The following is a 23,869-nucleotide window of genomic DNA, read 5'->3' as shown; positions in this document are numbered from 1 at the left end:
TTCCAGTTCCAGTGGCCCCCACCTCTCCCCTCATTGTTCAAGGACAACCTGAATACGAGATCCAATCTATCCTTGACTCTAAGATCTCCAGAGGTTCGCTGCACTATCTGGTGCATTGGAGAGGGTTCGGTCCGGAGGAGAGGTCCTGGATTCCGAGTCACCGGGTTCACGCAGCCAAACTGGTTCATATGTTCCACGGCAAAATTCCAAAGAAACCATCGTGGAGTCGCCCGGAGGTCGCTCCTAAAGGGGGGGTACTGTGAGGATTCGCCATCCTGGCAGTCGCAAACCATCTCCTCATCCCAACAAGCCTTCCGTGGCGGACACTCAGGATGCGCGGTCTCGTGGTCCCAGTACGCGCATGCGCACATTGCTCGGCCTGATTCCCCACCCGCGTATTCTGACCCCGCCCCCCCCTCTGACGCACGACAGGTGCATTCGGTCAGCCTCCCTGCTGACACGCGGTATAAGTCCCGCCCCCGCTCTGGTGGACAGGACCAGCGTGGGCGTGACGTGCGCTCCAAGCTCCGCCCCCTAACCTCCGTGACACGCGCCGACAGTTTCGCCCCCATCCCCGATTAGGCTGTGTCATAGGGCACACCTGTGTGCACCAGCAGCCTATCAGTGTTTACTTCCTGGTTCCGCCCTGGCTGGCTATTGGAGGCCCTACCTTTATATGCCTTCAGTCTGCTTTCAATCCTTGCTGAGCATAGTCTAGTGTGACGCCGTGCTTTGCTGCATTCCAGTACCTGAGACATTGCCTTGCTTTGCTGTTAACCTCTTGTTGCCTACCTAGCTTGTCTTTGGATTCCGCACCTCTCCTCTCCTGATCCGGGTTCGTACGACCATTCTCCTGTCTCCTGTCCTGACCTTGGCTAAGTACTCCAACGATCCGATACTCTCCTATCCTGAACCTGGCTACGTACCCCGACTATCCGATATTCTCCAACCCTGAACTTGGCTACGCACTCCGACGGTCCGCAACTCTCCACTCCAGACCTGGCAAGTACAAACACTAATCTCCAATCTATAACCCTGACCTGGCTTGAATGACTACTCTACATCCTAGGCGCGCCCGCGTGGCTGTGGGTCGGCGTTAACCAATTCCCTACTTCAGCACAGCGGTCGCGCTTCGTTTGTGGTGAGCTACGCGTTACAGTAAGTAGTGTCTACATATTTATATCCCTGTCCATTGTAGTTTTGACTGAGCAAGTTTGTATTATACATATTTTTGCTGATTTCTTCCTTTGCTCCCCTCTCCTTCTGTTTTATCGTCTCACACAGGTTAAATTAAACTTGTGTGATTTTGGTACTAAATGAAATTGCATTTTGTCAGCTGTTTTTTTGAGTTTGCTTGGTATTTTTTTCTGGAATTCTCGCCCTAACGGAGACAAACTTACTCTTGACGTTACTGCATTTCTCTCACTCTCCATTAAATATATTTCTTCCGGCCTCAGATAACCATACTCTTTCCCAGATGCTAAAAACTTCTCCCCTTCCTCACTTTTAGAACGCTAGTCTCTCACAGATAAACACACATGTGCCACTCTCTGTGCTCCACCTTCCAGGACAGTACCTGGACGCCGTCTCTGTTCTCTGCGGGGGAGGTTTGATCTGGAATCTCTTCGGAGTCAGAGCTATCTGAAGACAGGTCCCGTTTCCTCTTCCTCCGCACTATGGGTCTGATAGTACTGCGTGAAGACAAGAGATTTGTTTTCAAATTAATTAGCAATAACTTCCTTTCCCTGCATTGTAAACTGAATTAGAAACCTCCTCTCAGCTGAGATATGAGGGCTTTACTCTTTGCCACTCCTCATATGAATCAGGAGCATATTAAATCCCTGGCAATGAAAAGGTTAACACCGCACTTTCTGTCCCCATAAACTGGTGGAAGCCTCACCTGGGCTTGGCCCCAGCCTCAACCCTCTTCTTTTTCCTCTTCCATTTTGTCCCGTCATAGGCTTTGATGATGGGCAGCTCGTCCTCATTCAGGACACGAGGAATGTTCTGCTCCCCCCGGGCCCGGGCCTTGGCGATGGCCTCAGCCACAATGCGGTTGGCCTTCTCCTGTTGCTTCTGGGGGTCTATCTTACGGGAATCACTCTCTGTCAGGAGGAATACAGACACTCAGGAATAGAAAGGATCAACATAAAGGTTAAGCCAAACATAACACATCCCCCCACCCCCACCATGATAAGGGAGCTGGAACCCATCAAGTCTGTCGCTCCTCAAAATTACCTATGGCCAAACAGGGACCATCCTATGTAAAGGACACAGAAAAGGGACCTATGACCCACACCATGTTCCTTGCACTGCAAGTTCGCAAGGACAAAAGGACTTGACTCCCACTCAATATTTCCCACCCAGAATGTGGCATTCCTATGTCCTTCGGGTCTTCATTAAGTAGAAGACACAGTAGGAAGGGACTTACGGCACACATCATCTGTCCTTCCACTGCACAGTGACACAGAGAAAAGTGATATAGAGAAGGGCGACAGTGACAGAAGGGACTGATGGGAGGGTATATGCCCCATCTATTGATGAGCTATTAAATGTGCATTTCAAGCTGTATTGAAGCCAGCAAGTTCAGCCTCTCGTCTAATGCTTTACAGGGTGGAAGACTGCCAGATTGTCATGTGTAACGTACCTCTTTGGCCTCCAACCCTCCACGGGAACTGGCCTGCGGTGGAGCTCTGAGAAGATCGTGCCTGAGACAAGAGGGAGAGTTACAACATGTCCACCCTGAGGTGTTTGCTCTGAAATAGTTCATTCTACAAATCCCAGAACTCCCCTGCTGTGCTCTGTTTATCCAGGTAGATTTTTTAGGTCTGCGTCGTAGAAACTGTTCTCTACAGTATGATACTGTAGGTGCTACTAAGATTGGCACAAATCATACTGCCCAGCTCCGTGCCCCATGCCCAGGCTCTAGATCACGTGCCAAGCTGGAGATCTAAACAGCCTGAATCTAAAGCCATTTACCCGTCTCCTGAGCCCAGGTGCTGTATCGGTGTACAATATGTACGAAGGAGATGTGTCCTCAGCTGACCTGCCTGAGAAATGCCAGGTGTGCCTGTGCACAGCCACAGAGATGCCACCATGAGTGTCACTCACCTGCGGCTGCTGGACAACCTTGGGAGGGGCAGACAGTGTCTGCACCACATATGTTTGTTGCCCCCCAGCGGTGAGGGTCACACTCCCTGGCGTCTGATGCACGATCTGAAACTTCTGCCCATCGGCGACCTGTTGGACCTGCAGCTGGATGGTCACCATCTTGACCGGCTGCCCCATGGTGGTATTGGCCTGATGGGGCTGCTGCAGAGCCAATGCGATCTGCTTAGAGTCACCCTAACAGAGAGAGCGAGGGAGTTAGGGCAGGGAGAGAGCACAGAGAGGGGACGTGGGGGAAGAGAGCACGGAGGGAGACGAGAGAGAGAGAGAGCGCGACAGCACAGAGGGAGGCGAGAGAGAGAGAGCGCGAGAGCACAGAGGGAGGCGAGAGAGAGAGCGAGAGCGCAGAGGGAGGGGAGAGAGAGCGCAGAGGGAGGCGAGAGAGAGAGCGCAGAGGGAGGCGAGAGAGAGAGAGCGCAGAGGGAGGCGAGAGAGAGCGCGAGAGCGCAGAGGGAGGCGAGAGAGAGAGCACGAGAGCGCAGAGGGAGGCGAGAGAGAGAGAGCGCGAGAGCGCAGAGGGAGGCGAGAGAGAGCGCGAGAGCGCAGAGGGAGGCGAGAGAGCGCGAGAGCGCAGAGGGAGGCGAGAGAGCGCGAGAGCGCAGAGGGAGGCGAGAGAGAGAGCGCAAGAGCGCAGAGGGAGGCGAGAGAGAGAGCGCAAGAGCGCAGAGGGAGGCGAGAGAGAGAGAGCACGAGAGCGCAGAGGGAGGCGAGAGAGAGAGAGCGCGAGAGCGCAGAGGGAGGCGAGAGAGCGCAGAGGGAGGCGAGAGCGCAGTGGGAAAGAGAGCGCAGTGGGAAAGAGAGCGCAGTGGGAAAGAGAGCGCAGTGGGAAAGAGAGCGCAGTGGGAAAGAGAGCGCAGTGGGAAAGAGAGCGCAGTGGGAAACGAGATCAAGAGCGCAGTGGGAAAGAGAGCGAGAGCGCAGTGGGAAAGAGAGAGAGAGCAGGGGAAAGAGAGCGAGAGAAGAGGGAAAGAGAGAGAGAGAGCCGAGGGAAAGAGAGTGAGCGCCGAGGGAAAGAGAGAGAGAGAGAGAAAGAGCGCCGAAGGAAAGAGAGAGAGAGAGCGCCTAAAGAGAGAGAGCACACAGAGGGAAAGAGGGAGAGAGAGAGCACAGAGGGAAAGAGGGAGAGAGAGAGAACAGAGAGAGAGAGAGCGAGCACCGAAGGAGAGAAAGAGAGAGCGCTGAGGGAAAGAAAAAGAGAGCGAGAGCGCAGTGGGAAAGAGAGCGAGAGCGCAGTGGGAAAGAGAGCGAGAGCGCAGTGGGAAAGAGAGCGAGAGCGCAGTGGGAAAGAGAGCGCAGTGGGAAAGAGAGCGCAGTGGGAAACGAGATCGAGAGCGCAGTGGGAAAGAGAGCGAGAGCGCAGTGGGAAAGAGAGAGAGAGCAGGGGAAAGAGAGCGAGAGAAGAGGGAAAGAGAGAGAGAGCCGAGGGAAAGAGAGTGAGCGCCGAGGGAAAGAGAGAGAGAGAAAGAGCGCCGAAGGAAAGAGAGAGAGAGAGCGCCTAAAGAGAGAGAGCACACAGAGGGAAAGAGGGAGAGAGAGAGCACAGAGGGAAAGAGGGAGAGAGAGAGAACAGAGAGAGAGAGAGCGAGCACCGAAGGAGAGAAAGAGAGAGCGCTGAGGGAAAGAAAAAGAGAGCGAGAGCGCAGTGGGAAAGAGAGCGAGAGCGCAGTGGGAAAGAGAGCGAGAGCGCAGTGGGAAAGAGAGCGAGAGCGCAGTGGGAAAGAGAGCGCAGTGGGAAAGAGAGCGCAGTGGGAAACGAGATCAAGAGCGCAGTGGGAAAGAGAGCGAGAGCGCAGTGGGAAAGAGAGAGAGAGCAGGGGAAAGAGAGCGAGAGAAGAGGGAAAGAGAGAGAGAGAGCCGAGGGAAAGAGAGTGAGCGCCGAGGGAAAGAGAGAGAGAGAGAGAAAGAGCGCCGAAGGAAAGAGAGAGAGAGCGCCTAAAGAGAGAGAGAGAGCACACAGAGGGAAAGAGGGAGAGAGAGAGCACAGAGGGAAAGAGGGAGAGAGAGAGAACAGAGAGAGAGCGAGCACCGAAGGAGAGAAAGAGAGAGCGCTGAGGGAAAGAAAAAGAGAGCGAGAGCGCAGTGGGAAAGAGAACGAGAGCGCAGTGGGAAAGAGAGCGAGAGCGCAGAGGGAAAGAGAGCGAGAGCGCAGAGGGAAAGAGAGCGAGAGCGCAGAGGGAAAGAGAGCGAGAGCGCAGAGGGAAAGAGAGCGAGAGCGCAGAGGGAAAGAGAGCGAGAGCGCAGAGGGAAAGAGAGCGAGAGCGCAGAGGGAAAGAGAGCGAGAGCGCAGAGGGAAAGAGAGAGAGAGCGCAGTGGGAAAGAGAGAGAGAGAGCGCAGTGGGAAAGAGAGAGAGAGCGCAGTGGGAAAGAGAGAGAGCGCAGTGGGAAAGAGAGAGAGCGCAGAGGAAAAGAGAGTGAGCGCAGAGGGAAAGAGAATGAGCGCAGAGGGAAAGAGAGTGAGCGCAGAGGAAAAGAGAGTGAGCGCAGAGGAAAAGAGAGTGAGCGCAGAGGAAAAGAGAGAGAGCGTAGAGGAAAAGAGAGAGAGAGCGCCGAAGGAAAGAGAGAGAGTGCCGAAGGAAAGAGAGAGAGCGCAGAGGGAAAGAGAAAGAGAGAGCGCCGAGGGAAAGAGAGAGAGAGCGCCGAAGGAAAGAGAGAGAGGGAAAGAGAGAGAAAGAGAGCACAGAGAGAAAGAGAGAGAAAGAGAGAGCCCAGAGGGAGAGAGAGTGAGCACACAGGGAAAGAGAGAGAGTGAGAACACAGGGAAAGAGAGAGAGAGCGAGCACACAGGGAAAGGGAGAGAGCGCGCAAGCACACAGGGAAAGAGAGAGAGCGTGCAAGCACACAGGGAAAGAGAGAGCGAGCACACAGGGAAAGAGAGAGCGAGCACACAGGGAAAGAGAGAGCGAGCACACAGGAAAAGAGAGAGCGCAAGCACAGAGGGAAGAAAAGAGAGAGTGGTGGGGGGTGGAGGGAAGGGGAGACAGTGATGGCGGGGGGGAGAGACAGTGGCGGCGGGGGGGAGAGACAGTGGAGGCGGCGGGGGGGGAGAGAGTGGTGGCGGCGGGGGGGAGAGAGAGTGGTAGCGGCGGGGGGGAGAGAGATTGGTGGCGGCGGGGGGAGACAGTGGCGGCGGGGGGAGAGAGTGGCGGCGGGGGGGAAAGAGAGAGTGGCGGCGGGGGGGAGAGAGTGGCGGCGGAGGGGAGAGAGAGAGTGGCGGCAGGGGGAGAGAGAGTGGCGGCAGGGGGGAGAGAGAGTGGCGGCGGGGGGAGAGTGGCGGCGGGGGGAGAGAGAGTGGCGGGGGGGGAGAGAGTGGCGGCGGGGGGGGAGAGAGTGGCGGCGGGGGGGGGGGGAGTGTGGCGGCGGGGGGGGAGAGTGGCGGCGGGGTGGGGGGGAGAGAGTGGCGGCGGGGGGGGAGAGAGTGGCGGCGAGGGGGGGGAGAGAGTGTGGCAGAGCGGGGGGAGAGAGAGTGGCGGCGCGGGGGGAGAGAGAGTGGCGGCGGGGGGGGAGAGAGAGTGGCGGCCGGGGGGGAGAGAGTGTGGCTGCGGGGGGGTGAGAGAGTGGCGGCGGGGGGGGTGAGAGAGTGGCGGCGGGGGGGGGTGAGAGAGTGGCGGCGAAGGGGGGGAGAGTGGCGGCGGGGGGTGGAGAGTGGTGGCGGGGTGGGGGGGGAGAGAGTGGCGGGGGGGAGAGAGTGCTGGTGGGGGGGCAGGAGAGTGCTGGTGCGGGGGCAGGAGACTGCTGGTGGGGTGGCAGGAGACTGCTGGGGGGGGGGCATGAGAGTGCTGGTGGGAGGGGTGGGGAGGAGAGAGCATGTTGGTGGGTGGTGGAGAGGAGAGAGTGGTGGTGGGGGAGGAGGAGGGGAGAGAGAGAGTGGTGGTGGTGGAGGGAGAGTGGTGGTGAGGGAGGGAGAGGGTGGTGGTGGAGGGAGAGTGGTGGTGGTTGTGAGGGAGGGAGAGGGTGGTGGTGGAGGGAGAGTGGTGGTGGTGAGGGAGGGAGAGGGTGGTGGTGGAGGGAGAGTGGTGGTGGTTGTGATGGAGGGAGAGTGGTGGAGGTGGAGGGAGAGTGGTGGTGGTGGTGAGGGACGGAGAGGGTGGTGGTGGAGGGAGAGTGGCGGTGGTGGTGAGGGAGGGAGGGTGGTGGTGGAGGGAGAGTGGTGGTGGTTGTGATGGAGGGAGTGGGTGGTGGTGGAGGGAGAGTGGTGGTGGTGGTGGAGGAAGAGTGGTGACAATGTGGTCAGCAATGTGACAAGGGGGGAGAGAGAGTGGCGGCGGGGGAGGTGAGAGAGTGGCGGCGGGGGGGTGAGAGTGGCGGCGGGGGGGTGAGAGAGTGGCGGCGGGGGGGAGAGTGGCGGCGGGGGGGAGAGAGAGTGGCGGCGGGGGGAAGGGGGTGGCGGCAGGGGGGGGGGAGAGAGTGGCGGCTGGGGGGGAGAGAGAGTGGCGGCGGGGGGAGGGAGAGTGGCGGCGGGGGAGAGAGAGAGTGGCGGCGGGGGAGAGAGAGAGTGGCGGCGGGGGGGAAGAGAGTGGTGGCGTGCGGGAGGAGAGAGTGCTGGTGGGGGGGCAGGAGAGTGCTGGTGGGGGGGCAGGAGAGTGCTGGTGGGGGGGCAGGAGACTGCTGGTGGGGGGGCATGAGAGTGCTGGTGGGAGGGGTGGGGAGGAGAGAGCATGCTGGTGGGGGGTGGAGAGGAGAGAGTGGTGGTGGGGGAGGAGGAGGGGAGAGAGAGAGTGGTGGTGGTGGAGGGAGAGTGGTGGTGGTTGTGAGGGAGGGAGAGGGTGGTGGTGGAGGGAGAGTGGTGGTGGTTGTGAGGGAGGGAGAGGGTGGTGGTGGAGGGAGAGTGGTGGTGGTGAGGGAGGGAGAGGGTGGTGGTGGTGGAGGGAGAGTGGTGGTGGTTGTGATGGAGGGAGAGTGGTGGTGGTGGAGGGAGAGTGGTGGTGGTGGTGAGGGAGGGGGTGGTGGTGGAGGGAGAGTGGTGGTTGTGATGGAGGGAGCGGGTGGTGGTGGTGGAGGAAGAGTGGTGACAATGTGGTCAGCAATGTGACAAGGAGATCCATTTCCTCACGTACTGCCCTAAATTTGAATTCTCCTTGAGGATCACTAACGTCACAACATTGAATGATGAACAAAAAAAAAAAGAAAGATTACACACTGCACTCTGTGTGTGTATACACTATACAGACAGAGCAGCAGCAGCAGAATAGCTGTCAGTCTGTGACACTGAAAGACACCCAAAGACCAACAGACACACCTGATGAACAAGAACCTGCCAGGGCTTCACCTAATGACAATGTGTGTCAGAATAGGGATGTCCTGTCTGAACAGTTGTGCATAGCTTTGGCAATGCCTGTGAATGTGTAAATCACACCAATAAAGTCTTATTGGAGAGGGAGGTGGAGGAGGGAAGAGGGCACAGAGAGAGGGGAGGTGAGGGAACACAGAGGGGGTGGTGGTGTGGAGGTGAGGGAACAGAGGGGGGGTGGTGTGGAGGTGAGGGAACACAGAGGGGGGTGGCGTAGAGGGGACACAGAGGGGGGTGGCGTGGAGGTGAGGGAACACAGAGGGGGGAGGTGTGGAGGTGAGGGAACACAGAAGGGGGTGAGGAAACAGAGGAGGGGTGTGGAGGTGAGGGAACACAGAGAGGGGGACAGGTGTGGAGATGAGGGAACACGGGGGGGAGATGGAGGTGAAGGAACACAGAGGGGGAGGTGTGGAAACACAGGGGTGGAAGTGGAGGTGAGGGAACACGGAGGGGGAGGGTGGAGGTGAGGGAACACAGAGGGGGTGGAGGTGAGGGAACACAGAGGGGGTGGAGGTGAGGGAACACAGAGGGGGGAGGGGAGGGAACACAGAGGGGGTGGTGGAGTTGAGAGAATACAGAGGGGAGGTGGAGGTGAGGGAACACGGGTGGGTGGTGGTGAGAAGCAAGGAGAATATACCCAGTTAAGGACTGATGGTAAGAGGTAGGGAGAGATACAATATGTATCACGAGGAGAGCGTGAAAAGCATCCCCTTATACATCGATGGTGGCAAAGAAAGATCCCGCAGTGAGGTCACTACCTGTACGGGTGCGGAGGTCAGAGTGACTTCGGGTTTGATCCCCATGTTTCCCTCAGAAATCCCGGGTGTTGGCTGGCTGCACGGTGGTTTGAGCAGCAACTTCCGTAAAGATCTGATCCCCCCCAGTTGCCCCCCAGCTCCTGGGCCTGGCGTTTTGGCCTGCACAGTGTTCCCGGATACTATGGTCATCCCCGGCTGCAGCGGGGTCCCCGACAGCAGCTTGGTGAAGGTCACTTCACTTCCATTGGCCGAGAAAGTCTGCTTCTGGCCGGGAATCAGAGACTGGGTCTGTATGACAGTGCAGCCCCCCAGCGTCATCACTGCGGGGGCCTTCATGATTTTGGGCGCCCTTGGCCCAGAGTTTGAGGTCCCCATGAAATCGTTGCCTTGGTTCAATGGTTCCTGGTTTGCGACCGGCTGGGTGGGCAGCATTGGTTGCACCTTCGCATCAGGAATTTCCTGCTTGATCTTCGCCTCAGGAATTTCCTGCTTGATCTTCGCCTCAGGAATTTCCTGCTTGATCTTCGCCTCAGGAATTTCCTGCTTGATCTTCACCTCAGGAATTTCCTGCTTGATCAGTAGCTCTGCCTGCTCCTCGATCTCACCAATGTCAGTCTCTGTGTTGGGCTCCCCGCCATTGTCCGCCACCAGCTGCTCCAAGATGCAGCCCAGAGCATCATCCATGGTGTCTGGACCGTCCCGATCATAAGAATACCCCGCGAGACTATCTAGGCCAAACAGGTTTGAATTGTCGTACATGTCCATGACGCGGTCCGCCATTGCTGGCCTGTCTCTGGAATGGGGGGAGTGGGGAAGGGCAAGAACCCCTCCCCGATGCACCAGGCAAGTTAGGAAGGAGCTCAGTCCCTGCCAGAGTAACGGGAAGGTGAGAGGGGGCAGGTTGGGCAGCTGTGGAGAGAGGAAAAAACAAATCAAGTCTGTGTCTCAATCCCGCCAGCAAAACATCCCATTACATTACTACTGTGAGCATCCTCTGCTATTCCAGCACTGAAACCCCCCACAAAACCTCAACCCTTGGACATGACAATATAAATTCCTCACACACAGATGCCATTGCACCAGTGTCTAGCCGTCCCACAGGCATTCCTGCTACTGCATCTCAATTAGTGTTGTACTGGGTCCTCAATAAAAAAAAATTAAAAAACGGGTAATAGGTACCCGGCCAAAATTTAAGGTTGTACCCGGTCGGGCATTTACGTGCAGGGTGGCAGCGACATCTAGGATCAGCAGCAGCAGTTCTGTGACGGTGGCAGCATTGGAGGTGTCTTCAGCCGGCGGGGGAGCTGCAGGAATCACTTCCACAGCACCGGAGCAGGTAAGCAGTGTCTGTGTGAGCCGCTGGGGAACCACGTGACCGGAGCAGGAGACAGAGCGTTCCTATTGGACAGCCGGCTGTGGAAGTGATTCCTGCAGCTCCCCCGCCGGCTGAAGACACCTCCGATGCTGCCTCCGTCACAGGACTGCTGGTGCTGATCCTAGATGTCTTCAGAAAGGTAAGTATAAAAGATTATTTCCAGCTGCCCTGACATTACCCGACGCCGGGTATTACCCGGCCGAGCCCACTTCTCAGTGGCCGGATCCGGGTAATGTCCGGGTAGCTGGAAATGGGCCGGGTAACTCCGGGTACCGGGTAATTCCGGGTACTCGGTACACCACTAGTCCCAATCTTGCTCTGCTACTACTGAGCCCTAGAACACAGAAATCACAAGGCGCTCCTGAGGGTGTTCCAGGTGGGGGGAATTACAAACTGTAATAAATCAACAAATAAAATTGAAATAAAAATATTAAAATGAAAATATACAACCAGTGTTCAATTGCAGCTCAACCTTCAATGGATCTTCCTTGTAGATCCTTAACTAGTTGCAGTGTCGAGAAGTCAGGGAGCGCAGACATCAGGATAAACATGAAAGGAAAAAACATAACACAAATAATAGTGCAATACTGTGTGATTGCGGGATGGTAAAACTAAAATGGGAACATGGATGGTGGACAAAAATGAAAATTGCTACACAGGTGGATAAAATAACAAATGGGTTTAGTAGGTAAACATCATGCAGCACACAGATGCAGTGGGAACTTACAAGAAAGCCCCAGAAATCAGGCAATGGAAATAGAACACAGTCAGTGTCTGTTGTGGGAGGTAAAAAACCTGAGTGGTGAAACTGCTGCAGGGGGTCTCTGGTTCCTGTGCCAATAGAAGCCCGCTGTGTCCGCAGTGTGACGCAGTCACATGGTACGGAAGACTAAGTGAGAGAATCAAACCCGGAAGTCCTGTGGTGGTTTGCAGTGGATGAATCGCCGGCGCAGCCTGACCCCCTGCAGCAGTTTCACCACTCACGGGTTTTTTACCTAAAACAACAGACACTGACTGTGTTCTATTTCCATTGCCTGATTTCTGGGGCTTTCTTGTAAGTTACCACTGCATCTGTGTGCTCCATGATGTTTACCTACTAAACCCATTTATTATTTTATCCAGCTGTGTAGCAATTTTCATTTTTGTCCACCTTCCATGTTCCCATTTTAGTTTTACCATCCCGCAATCACACAGTATTGCACTATTATTTGTGTTGTTTTTTTCCTTTCATGTTTATCCTGGTGTCAGCGCTCCCTGACTTCTCGACACTGCTACTACTGAGCCCTCACTGCAGCTCTATTCTGCCAAACAGCACCTCTGCTATTCCGGTGCTGCACACTCACACAGAGCTGTCACTGCACCTCAATGCCCTCTAAGGGGGCGGCCCCAGTCACTTCTACAGCGCACGCCGAGGCGTGCGCTGTGCTATCAAGCCCCCCCCCCCCAGTCAGGCCGGTCCCAGTCCCTACCTTGTCGCGCACCTTTCCCCAGCGGTGCGCGACAGGTTTTCAGGCAGGCAGGAGAATTTGAAATTAATATCTGCGACGGAGGCGTGTCCACGCCCCTGCCGGCGGTTCAGCCAATAAGGGCGAACCAGCCGTGGGATGTTATGGCCACGCCCCCGCAAACCCACAGCCACGCCCCCTCCTGTCGCAAACCTTCCCTCTCCCCTCAGATCGCCTATCGCGGTGTAGCGCTGTGCACGCGCCGCCCCCCGCCGGGCGAGCGTGCCACAGTGAAGACTGGGGACTCAGCCTTACTCTGCTCCCATATACACCTCAGCCTGCAGCATCACCTACTCTTCCAATACACACGCATAGTCGCTGCATCTCACTTCCAACCAGAAGTATTCACCCTTTACCAATAATATCACATTTTGTTGAATTACAAGTCATGTATGCACAGTTGTCAAACAAACTTTTTTTTATTATAAAACTACAATGCTGTAGTGTTTAAACTGATCACCGTTGTATGAGAAGGGGATTAAATGCGAAATAAGCAACCAGTACATTTCATTTTGTACAAGCATTCAGTCCCTTAAGTCAGTACTTGGTAGAAGAACCTTTTGCAGCAATTACTGCAACAAGTCTTTAAATGTAGGTCTCTACAAGCTTTGCGCAGTAGGATGGTGATATTTTTGCCCATTCTTCACGGGAAGATGAATCCAGTTCTGATAGAGTTTGTTGGGGATTGTTGATAGACAGCAATCTTCAAGTCTCGCCATAAAAGTTTGATCCGATTCAAGTCAGGACGTTGACTGGGCCACTAAAGAACATGATTTTGCTTCTTGCTCACCTACTCCAGTGTGGCTTTCTGCTTCGGGTCATTGTCCCGCTGAAATGTGAATTTTCTTCCCAGTGTCAGAGTCTTGGCTTAACTCAAAACAGGTTTTCCTCAAGAATTCGCCTGTACTTGGCACATCCAATCTCCCCTCTAACCTGACAAGATTCCCAGTCCCTGCTGAAGAGAAGACTCCCAATAACAGTATTGTCACCACCATGCTTGACAGTTGTGATGGTGTTGACTGGTTGATGTGCAGTGTTGAGCTTGCACCGGTCATAACGCTTGGAATTTAGAAAAAAAAAAGATACATTTTTGTCTCGTCTGACCACAAAACCTTTTTCCATGTTTCCAGTATCATTTATATGCTGTTTCACGAACTCCATATGTGATTTAATACGAGTCTTGGCTCCCATCTTAGACACAGAAGTTTGCAGATCTCTCAAGGACATTGTTGGCGTCAGAGTGACCTCCCAAACCAGTCTCCCGCTTGACCTGCTCCTCAGTTTGGGAGTGCAACCTGATCTGGGTAGTGTCTGGGTGGTATAATGCATCTTCCACTTCTTAATGATGGACTTCACTGTGCTGAGAGGGATAATCAGCGCCTTTGAAATGTTCTCTTCTCCTACTCTGTGCCTCTCTTTATTCCTGAGTTTTTTCAAAAGCTCCTTGGTCTTCACCGTTGCTTTGAAGGATCCCTGTGCGAGTTGCAGCTTGAAAGTCTTTATATACCTGAGGGAAATGATCTAACAGGCGATTTCACTCATTATGTGACCTTCCAAACAAGTCATTTGCAACTGAGACAATTTAGTGCTGCAGGAGCAAAGGGGTTGAATACTTATGCAACGGAGATGAACCTGTTTTTCTCTGTAAATCTTACTTCTTTGTATGCTACATGCATTTTCTAACTTTCTAACTTTAGAGCAGTTTAACGAATCTAATTTTAAATCATTGTGGATTACACTCAGGTGCCAAGAAACTGTGAAAAATGTGCATGAAGGTGAATACTTCTCCAAACCACTGTGGGAGAGAGGGGGAGAGAGAGAGGGGGAGAGAGAGAGGGGGAGAGAGAGGGAGAGATAGTAAAAAGGAGGAGTCAGGGACACAACAGTAGGAATCCAAATCTACTGCTACAGTACTGCAGTGTGTAGAAAGGTAAAAGAATCAGTTACACCAGGTGGTGCAGGAAATGTGTCTTTACTAGCTGTGCGTTTCCAGAGTCTTTTTGAAGACTCAAGACTTCGAAAAGAACTCACCTCACAAGTTACGCATCCCAACAGCCTGCACTCATGGCTATTGTCCCACACTCGGCCACTCCTACCCCCCATTGTGACCAAGCACTGCCATATACAACACTTATTCCCTCACCTGCTGTCTCTAAGTCTTCCATCATAACTCTTAGATTGTAAGCTCTTCGGGGCAGGAATTTCCTTTCCTATTGTCTGATTTTGCTGCGCTTAATGTATCATTTTAATTCCCTGTACTGTATTCTTTGTGAAGCGCCGAGTACACTTTTGGCGCTATATAAATAATGACATACAATAGAACTCAAAGAATTAGTTAAATAAAAGTTTGACCAACGGTTATAAAAATGAACATTTCCCATTTCTTGATTGTGTTTATTTTATGCAAAAAGGAAAGCAGTCACACCTCCGTAAAGCAGGAATCCTACTTCTTTCACCCCTCCCCCTTCCCAGTGGGATCTGTGGGGTCTCCCCTAGAGCTCATTTGCAATATTTTTGCTCCCAAGATACTTTAATATTGAAGTTACTGGGTTTAAATATCTCTCAAGGGGAAACAAAATGGCAGTCAAACCGTGGGCCAATAGGAAACCACAACATGATTGTGACGGGAGGGGGTAACCAGGCTATATAATAAAAGTCAAGCCCGTTTGATTACCCCTGCTCTGTGTATAAGGGTCCAAGAGAGTTAGCTCTTGGACTCAGTAAGTGTGCTATTGCATTGAACTGTGTTTCCAAAACTGTAATAAAAACCTGTGTGTTTTTCCCTTTCCGGGCGTGCCAGCGAGCAGGGATTGCTAGTGTATAAGTTTCAAGGGGGGTTGCGGAGGAAGTGTTGTCAAAATGTGCCTAGGAGGTTGGGGTCCAGTTACCAGTTCCCCAATAAATGTATCCGGGAATGATGCCTGATTCTCGGATACATATAGGCACATTATCCCAACAATACCTCCCCTTGAAAACGCAAGGGCGAGTCACCACTAGGGCTCCCTGCTTCAGCATAACTCGGAAAGGAGAATGAAGCACAAGGATAAACATGTATTCCTTTAGCTGAGGGAATCACTAGGTTAAGGGTGGTACCCCAGCTAGTGCCAAGGTCACCCACAACCCGTATAGGACCGTACATAAGGTTGGGGGGACTCTGAGAGTCCAACCTGAGTCAAAGGGAAAGCATAGGGGGACATCATGTAGACAAAAATAAAAAGAGGACATTTTTCACTTTTCTGTTCCCTGTACCAGAGACTCAGAGTGTATTAAAATGTAGTTTTAATATGTTTAAACAGTCGGAACCCTTGTCCAAACAGGCAGCCCGTGCAACCCATAGGCGCTGGTTTGTCTTCTGGACATCGGAGCTCAAAGCAGCCAGAGGATTACCAGGAGGTGTGAACATTCTTTATAGTGTATTTCAAAGTTGGCAATTTCATCAAGAAGCTTAAGGCCGCGGGCATGGTCAGCGCTAAGGCGCTGACCCGTACTCACGCTTGGCAGTGAGCCCTTGCAGCCGCAAGGAGAGCGGCTTAAGCAGAGGCTCGCGCACGCTTCCGCAGGCGTGCGTAAGTGTAGCCGACAATTTTTTTTAGTTTAAGCACTCACGGGAGCGCAGGGCCGGTCACGTGAGCGGTTCGCCCAATGAGGGCGAACCAGCTTCGTGATGTCACTGGCACGCCACCCAACACGCCCCCGGACGGCGCGCTAACTAAGGCCAGGGAAAGCACCCGCTTTCCCTCAGCCTCCACGCGCCACCGCACGGCTGAAGTCTCTATGGACTCAGCCTAATTGTTACCATGAGATATTCAACAGGATATATCTTTGGCTGCTAGATATCTCTCAGCAATTTACAAGTATTGTATTCCATCAGGTTTTACTTGAATACATTGGCACTTGACACATGTACTGTATGTATTGGATTTTATTATATGCTATAATACAGATGTCAAATTAGATTACTCTAACGCTTTCTAAATAAAGGATAATAACAGATAGATGTGCATACACACAAACACACACAGTGGTGAGAAAAAGTTTGTGAACCGCAATGATAATTATGGAAAATCCATAGTTTTTTCCATGATAACCTTCTTGAATCAAAAACAGTCTTTTCTTAAATATCCAATAGGGTTTATAATAACCAATTCCATGTCTTTCGAAACAAAATGGGGTATGAATTAGACAAATAATAAGTAATTAGACCAGGGTAATGCAGTTGATGTGGTCTACAAAGAGTTTGCAAAGGTTTTTGATACGGTTCCACACAAGAGGTTAAAAAAAAATAAAGCACATTGTACTCAAATTCTGATTGAATTCTGCACTGTATCAGAAGATTCTAGAGGAGAATGCCAGGCATATCCGTCCGTGAGCTGAAGTGAAAGTGGGTCATGCAGCGAGACAATGATACGAAACATACAAGCAGATCTGCAAAAGAACAGCTACAGAAGAAGAAATTCCATGTTTTAGAATGGCCTAGTCAGAGTCCAGCAGCCCTCAAATGTCACTGAATTGAAGCCGTTCTGTAAGGAGGAATGGGCTAAAATTCATCAAAACCGATGTGAGAGACTGACCAGCAGTTACAGGAAACGCGCAGCTGAAGTCATTGCTTCTCAAGGAGGCGCCACCAGGTACTGAATCTAAAGGGTCACATACAGTTTCACACATGGCTATTGGATGTTGAATCATTTGTGGATAAATAATTGTTGAAAAAGTCATCTTTTTGATCAGGTGATCTTTACCTATTATTAGGATTTAGATTAAGAGCCAATAGGATTTTCACATATTTAAACCAAAAAATGTTAAGTGGTTCACAAACTTTTTCTCGCCACTGTACAAGTGTGTGTGTGTGTACACACACGGTTTTACAGAAGATATAGATGTGCAAACAGCTTCATAACAGATATGGACATTTAAAGATATAGATATATCTATATATAGATATATAGCAAATGGAAATATTCCTGTATGTTCATCTGCATGTCATAGGCAGGTCTGCAACCCCGCCTTTCACCATTATCACCCAGCACACAGCACTTCCACTGCAGCAAGGGATTCTGGGAAATTACATGCAAATGAGCACACAGTGCCACTTTTTGCTTCAAAACCATTTTTAACATGGTTCCCGATAGGCTTAAGCTTGCTGCATGGTCACAGCTTTGAGCACAGCCAGGGTTAAGATGCATAGCCAGTAAACCCACCCACAGACAAATTGTTTCAACCTTAATGGGTCTCATCAGTGTGGGGTTGGTTATACCGGCTATGCAAAAATGAAGCAATGAGGATAGGTTTTACCATACTTAGTTAAGTTATGGTGGGTAAAAAAAAAAGTGACAAAAACCCTCCACAGCAAAGCATATAGCAAATGGAAATATTACTCTATGCGTATTTGCATGTCTTTGACATGTCTGCAACCCTGCCTTTCACCATTATCACCCAGCACACAGCACTTCCACTGTAGCAAGGGATTCTGGGAAACGAATGTGCTCAAAGCTTTGACCATGCAGCAAGCTTAAGGCTATAGGGAACCATGTTAAAAATGGTTTTGAAGCAAAAAGTGGCACTGTGTGCTCATTTGCATGTCATTTCCCAGAATCCCTTGCTGCAGTGGAAGTGCTGGGTGATAATGGTGAAAGGCGGGGTTGCAGACCTGTCTAAGACATGCAAATGAGCCTGCAGTAATATTTCCAATTGCTATATATATATATATATATATATATATATCTGACTTACTGTCTCTGACATTCATTTATATCATATGTCACTGCTGTCCTTTATATTGACCTTATTACCATTGTGGACTAATTGTCTTTAAGGTCACTATTTGTATGCAGTCATTATTTGCGATTCTGTGTTTACATTATGTCATTTGACAGATTGGGACCTAAGCGGAGTCTTGATATCTTGCAGTGTCTGAGTCCAGTATTCCCACATCCCTTTCAGGAATTGTGTAGGAGCCCCCCTCCTTTTAAACACTTTATCCATTGTTTTTATTGTTCTATCAATAAATTTTTCATTATCATTGCATCATTTACCCAATTCATTTTGATATAACTACATTTTGTAAGGTTTTTATATTTTATATATAATGTATTTCTGTTCACATTTTTATTATTGTTGGTGTTTATTATCATATATATATATTAGTATAGTTTTAAATACACATATTTTTCCTATATTATTCAGTCCATAGAGTCATTAAGGCTAATAGGCACCTTCTGTGCTAAATTAGGGCTGATCAACCCGCAGGGTATTTAACACCAGTAAGCCCAAGAGCTAAACATACCCCTTTGAGAAAGTCGCCGCAGAGTGACGAAACGCATCAGGACGTAGCAACGTAAATATGTCAACATTTTGGCACCGTTGGATGGTGGCCGGATCGCGTCCCTGCTGCTGGAGGCTGACAGTGCTAGGCACATACCGCAGTGAGTCTATCAGGATTTCGAGACGCGAATACACCGTCATCTATCAGCTCCAGCTCCAGGTACATCATCACCGAGGGGCAGCTGAGTCCGTTCCTGTGGTGCATCAATTGATCACGGATACATACTGTGGATTCCATCGGAGGACCTATCCAGCTGGCGGTGACATAATTGTTCACAACATGCTTGATTTTATGCTTCGTTTGTGAGTGAGCTTATTCCCTCCCTTCCCATTTCTTTTTATTAAATGTGTAACAATTTTACACTATGGGGCGTGCACTTTCTTTTTCTTTCTTTTAGATTCTCCATTGGAGGTGGTTCTTCCTTCTGAAAGCAGCCCAGACCCTACTACAGATACTGTATTCTATATACGGGACTATCAAGGGACTGGTTACACTCTCTGTTCTTTGTTGTTTTGTATTGTCAGTCTGGTATTTTATCATTGCCTAATATTTAGACATACATTTTGCCTATTATAACAATGCTATGTTTAAAACATACTAATATCTATCATGACCACACTTTTTGGCGCTACTTTTTGTCCTTTTTTGAGATCGATAGATATTGGCAAACAGCTCCCTTTATGTAGCGATGCCGCTTGGCCAGGCTCTGCGCGACACAGTAATTTAGGGTTTAATTTGTAGAAAAGGGGGACAAACACATGTATACTCACAAGGGACCCTCAACCTTCTGCGGTTTATTTCTCCATTATTGACACTAAACATTTTAAACACCATTGTCACTTTAAGAACAAAAGAAATCATAAAAGGAAACATCTACTCCTGTCAGGAGTCTAACCCGCATGCATATCCCTATCTGCAATATTGGCTGGCTAAGCCAGTCACCAACTTTAAATTAAACACAGAAATAACATTGAGTCCTTAACAGCGAGATGGGGACATCGTCCCATTAGATCCTCAGGAGTGGCTCGGTGAGTAAAGCCACTGATTGGCACGGAGTTTGAAGCAGGGGAGCCTTGATAGGATTGACCATATCCTCATCGAAACCTAAAACACGAAAATAAGAAGCGCGGGCTCCATAGAAAATGCAAACTGATATCTTGGCATGACAGGCCGGTCACGTGAGCGGTTCGCCCAATGAGGGCGAACCAGATCCGTGACGCCCACGGACACAGGCACTATGACCTGGCCTTAGGCTGCGTCCACGCTAGAGCTGTGCATGCTGCGCTTGCAGAGTTTACTACTTGCAAAATAAATGCTCACATCCCCGCTCATGCGACGCGCACGCACGCTCTCCCAAGCTTGGTGCTTGGGGCGACAGTTTAATTTGTCTTTGGAGCACAGATGGGGGAGAGAGAGGCAGTATAGGCTGAGCGGAGATAGGTGGAAGGGGGGGGGGGGGAGAGGGGAGCAAGTCTGTATAGTAAACACAAGCTGGGGGCTATGTGCTCAGTATGTTCCCAGAGCAATAGAACAAGAACAAGGGGGAGCAAAGGGTTAAAGAACAGTCAGAGGTCTAGAGTCAAACTCGTACATCCAACCCTCCTACGTGAATGAGGCTGGGAACAACATGGCCGCGCAACATCACGTGACGCCCGTTACATGACAACAAGATGCTTCCTGACGTCACGCAGCTTCAAGTTGCCATGACAACGTGTCGATTTATGGCGCGGAAGCATCACGACGCCACACTGTCATGGCAACGTGACGCCACATGAAGTCGTCAGAGCGCCTCGTTGTCATGGCAACCGGCGCCATTTGCCGGCGCGAAGCCACGTTGACTTGATTTGCAAGGGAAGACCCCTGGAGGATGCCGCCAGACGCCACTACCCAGAGATTTGCAAGGTAAACCCATAGCCAGGAAATATGTCTCCGGGTCAAATCCAGAGTGGTGGCAACCCTGCCCTATCCTTGTGAGAGCATTTCCTTTACCCATAATATCATATTAAAATAGTTTTCCCTGTTTTACACTATGGAACACGCGCGTCTTATTTTTCTGTTTTATACATACATATATTAACGCTCATGTAATATACGTGAACAATAACAACATAGGGAGTGTGCGGGTGTATGCACACACACCGTGTATGAATAAAAAAAAAACGGAAAAAAAACACAGTTACAATGCAATAATTCAATGTGACTCAAACCAGTGATAAAGGAGTCCATACAATGGTAGTGTCCACATCAAATGTTCAAAAAACAGAAATGTCGCAGCACGATTCGCAGCTTCGGAAAGGATGACCCACATCCGCAGGTAACTAAGTGAGGAGAGAAGAGAAGCGCATGCCACATCGCGTAAATCTGTGTTTAAATATCACATTCACATTGCTTTTGCACTATGGAGCATGTGCTTCTTATTTCTGTGGGAAATAGTTTTTATATATATATTAGACGGTGCAGAACAATAGGCTCTCCGTCTGGCTGAAACAATGTGGGTGCAAATCCTGTATGGTATAAAATAGGCAATACGATACCGTTTGAAGACGAAATCACAGGCAGCACTCCAGGTAAGTGGTCAAAAGAAATTTGTATTAACAAGACATCTTATCCAACGTTTCGGTAATCGTGCGGGACCTTTCTCAAGGTGATGTGCAAATGAGCACATAGTGCCACGTTTTGATTCAAAACCATTTTGTGTGCTCATTTGCATGTCATTTCCCAGAATCCCTTGCTGCAGTGGAAGTGCTGTGTGCTGGGTGATAATGGTGAAAGGCTGGGTTGCAGACCTGTCTAAGACATGCAGATGAGCATACAGTAATATTTCCATTTGCTATATGCTTTGCTGTGGAGGGTTTTTGTCACTTTTTTTTACTCACCATAACTTAACCAAGTATGGAAAACCCCATTCTCATTGCTTCAGCATTGCATGGCCAGTGGCCAACTCCACACTGATGAGACCCTTTAAGGTTGAAACAGCTGTCTGTCGGTGGGTTTACTGGCTATGCATCTTAACCCTGGCTGTGCTTAAAGCTGTGACCATGCAGCAAGCTTAAGCCTATAGGGAACCATGTTTAAAATGGTTTTGAAGCAAAAAGTGGCACTGTGTGTGCTCATTTGCATGTCATTTCCCAGAATCCCTTGCTGCAGTGGAAGTGCTGTGTGCTGGGTAATAATGGTGCAAGGTGGAGTTGCAGACCTGCCTAAGACATGCAAATGAGCACACACTTATATTTCCATTATATATAATATATATATATATATATATAATCAAAAAATAAATAGATGATACCGTTCTGTGGCTAACGAAATGCTTTTATTTGTGCGAGCTTTCGAGATACACTGATCTCTTCTTCCGGCGATGTTACAATGAATGAAGCAAGGATAACTTAAAAACAGTGTCTCTTGGAATGTTATCTGTGCTTGTCCTTCCCCCGGTGTGGATGTGTTTTATGGCTAGAGGTGTCAAAGGGTAACTGAAAGCAAGTGAAGGAAGAGTGTGTATGTGTATCAGTGTGAATAAAAATGAATGGAGAGCCCACAGTATAAACAGTGCTCTACACAAGGTGTGTGTGGAGTGAGAGGGATATAAATGGTGTGGGTGGGTGTGGAAATGTGAGAGTTTGTAGCACAACTAAAAGTGTGTGTGGATACTATGTGGTCCCTATTGGTGTATATGGATGGAAAAATAAGGAGTATTAGTATGTGTGAGAGACAGCTGTGTGTGCATACATATAGCACAGTATGTACAGACATGGCCTTTAGCGCTCATGGGAAGAGAGTTCGCTAGTGTCAGTAATGACTCATAAAATTTCGATCTCTGTTTAGGCCACTGCTAAGTGTCCCGAACAGTTGCATAAATTTGTATTCATGCAACCGTCTCTCTTTCGGGGTTTTAAGATTACCTTTGAGTATGGCAACCCTCAGATCGTTCATCTTATGGCCAGAGTCAGAGAAATGTTCGCCAACAGGACTGTCTCTTGTTCCGCGTGTGATGCTGTGGCGATGCAGGTTCATTCTCTTGTTTAGCCCCTGTCCTGTCTCACCTATGTAGTAGCAGCCCCCTGGGCATTTCATGCACATGATGAGGTACACGACATTGCTGGAGGAACAGGTGAACCCTCCTCTGATTTTTATTCCCGATTCTTGTGTGGTATTTGTATTGTGTCCGCTGTGTAGAGCATTGCGCAGGTTTTGCATCTTGGGTCCTGGCATGGTTTTGTCCCGCATTCAGTTGTACTGCTGAATACTTTACTCCTCACCATAATATTCTTGAGATTATGGGGTTGTCTGTATGATAATAAGGGTGCTTCAGGGAAGACCTGTTGCAGTCTTGTATCTTCCTGGAGGATGGGTTGTAGTTTCCTGGCGATCTTGCGTAGGTCTCCTAGGTGTGGGTTATATGTGACCACCAAAGGAACCCTGTCGCTTGTCTCCTTCTGTTTGTATTCAAGGAGATCACTTCTTGGTATTCTGGTGGCTTTGTGAATTTGCTGGTCTACAATTCTGTGGTTATATCCACGGTTTATAAAGTCTGATCTCAAGGCTTTAATCCGCTGGTCTCTGTCTGCTGTGTCGGAGCATATCCGGTTGTATCGTATGGCTTGACTGTAGATGGTTGCATGTTTGGTGTGTGTCGGGTGGAAGCTGTTGTCCCTCAAATAGCTGGCTCTGTCTGTAGGTTTGCGGTATACAGAAGTCTGTAGTTGGTTGTTCTTTATAGTAATGGTGGTGTCTAGAAAATGTACTTCATCCGGGGAATGGGTGAGTTTGAGGTTGATGGTCGGGTGGAAAGTATTGAAGTTGTCATAGAACTGTAGGAGGTCCTGTTCGCCAGAGGTCCAAATCAGGAGGATGTCATCGATGTAGCGAAGGTATGTAAGGGGTTTCAAATTTATGCAACTGTTCGGGACACTTAGCAGTGGCCTAAACAGAGATCGAAATTTTATGAGTCATTACTGACACTAGCGAACTCTCTTCCCATGAGCGCTAAAGGCCATGTCTGTACATACTGTGCTATATGTATGCACACACAGCTGTCTCTCACACATACTAATACTCCTTATTTTTCCATCCATATACACCAATAGGGACCACATAGTATCCACACACACTTTTAGTTGTGCTACAAACTCTCACATTTCCACACCCACCCACACAATTTATATCCCTCTCACTCCACACACACCTTGTGTAGAGCACTGTTTATACTGTGGGCTCTCCATTCATTTTTATTCACACTGATACACATACACACTCTTTCTTCACTTGCTTTCAGTTACCCTTTGACACCTCTAGCCATAAAACACATCCACACCGGGGGAAGGAGAAGCACAGATAACATTCCAAGAGACACTGTTTTTAAGTTATCCTTGCTTCATTCATTGTAACATCGCTGGAAGAAGAGATCAGTGTATCTCGAAAGCTCGCACAAATAAAAGCATTTCGTTAGCCACA

General features: G+C 50.1%; 1 protein-coding gene across 5 annotated transcripts in view; it reads right to left on the bottom strand.

Moving 5' to 3' along the window:
• LOC142465158 (uncharacterized) overlaps nucleotides 1–23,869 on the bottom strand; it is a 62,768-nt gene that overhangs the window by 31,466 nt on the left and 7,433 nt on the right. For 2 of the 5 annotated variants that reach the window (XM_075569112.1, XM_075569113.1), the window contains exons 2-8: nucleotides 20,644–20,733; nucleotides 18,512–18,668; nucleotides 9,214–10,122; nucleotides 3,112–3,345; nucleotides 2,648–2,708; nucleotides 1,901–2,105; nucleotides 1,577–1,691 (exon numbers count right to left, since the gene is read on the bottom strand). In XM_075569112.1, the coding sequence (XP_075425227.1) occupies nucleotides 1,577–1,691; nucleotides 1,901–2,105; nucleotides 2,648–2,708; nucleotides 3,112–3,345; nucleotides 9,214–10,122; nucleotides 18,512–18,668; nucleotides 20,644–20,723 (1,761 nt within the window). In that variant the 5' untranslated portion in view covers nucleotides 20,724–20,733. Of the gene's footprint in view, nucleotides 1–1,576; nucleotides 1,692–1,900; nucleotides 2,106–2,647; nucleotides 2,709–3,111; nucleotides 3,346–9,213; nucleotides 10,123–18,376; nucleotides 18,669–20,643; nucleotides 20,734–23,869 lie in introns of all 5 variants that reach the window. The other 3 variants (XM_075569117.1, XM_075569114.1, XM_075569115.1) reach the window with 3 other exon arrangements.

Source organism: Ascaphus truei, chromosome 13 (genome assembly GCF_040206685.1).
Source record: "Ascaphus truei isolate aAscTru1 chromosome 13, aAscTru1.hap1, whole genome shotgun sequence".
Lineage (NCBI taxonomy): Eukaryota > Metazoa > Chordata > Amphibia > Anura > Ascaphidae > Ascaphus > Ascaphus truei.
The sequence above is the reverse complement of the archived record's forward strand: the minus strand, read 5'-3'. Positions and strand labels throughout refer to the sequence as shown.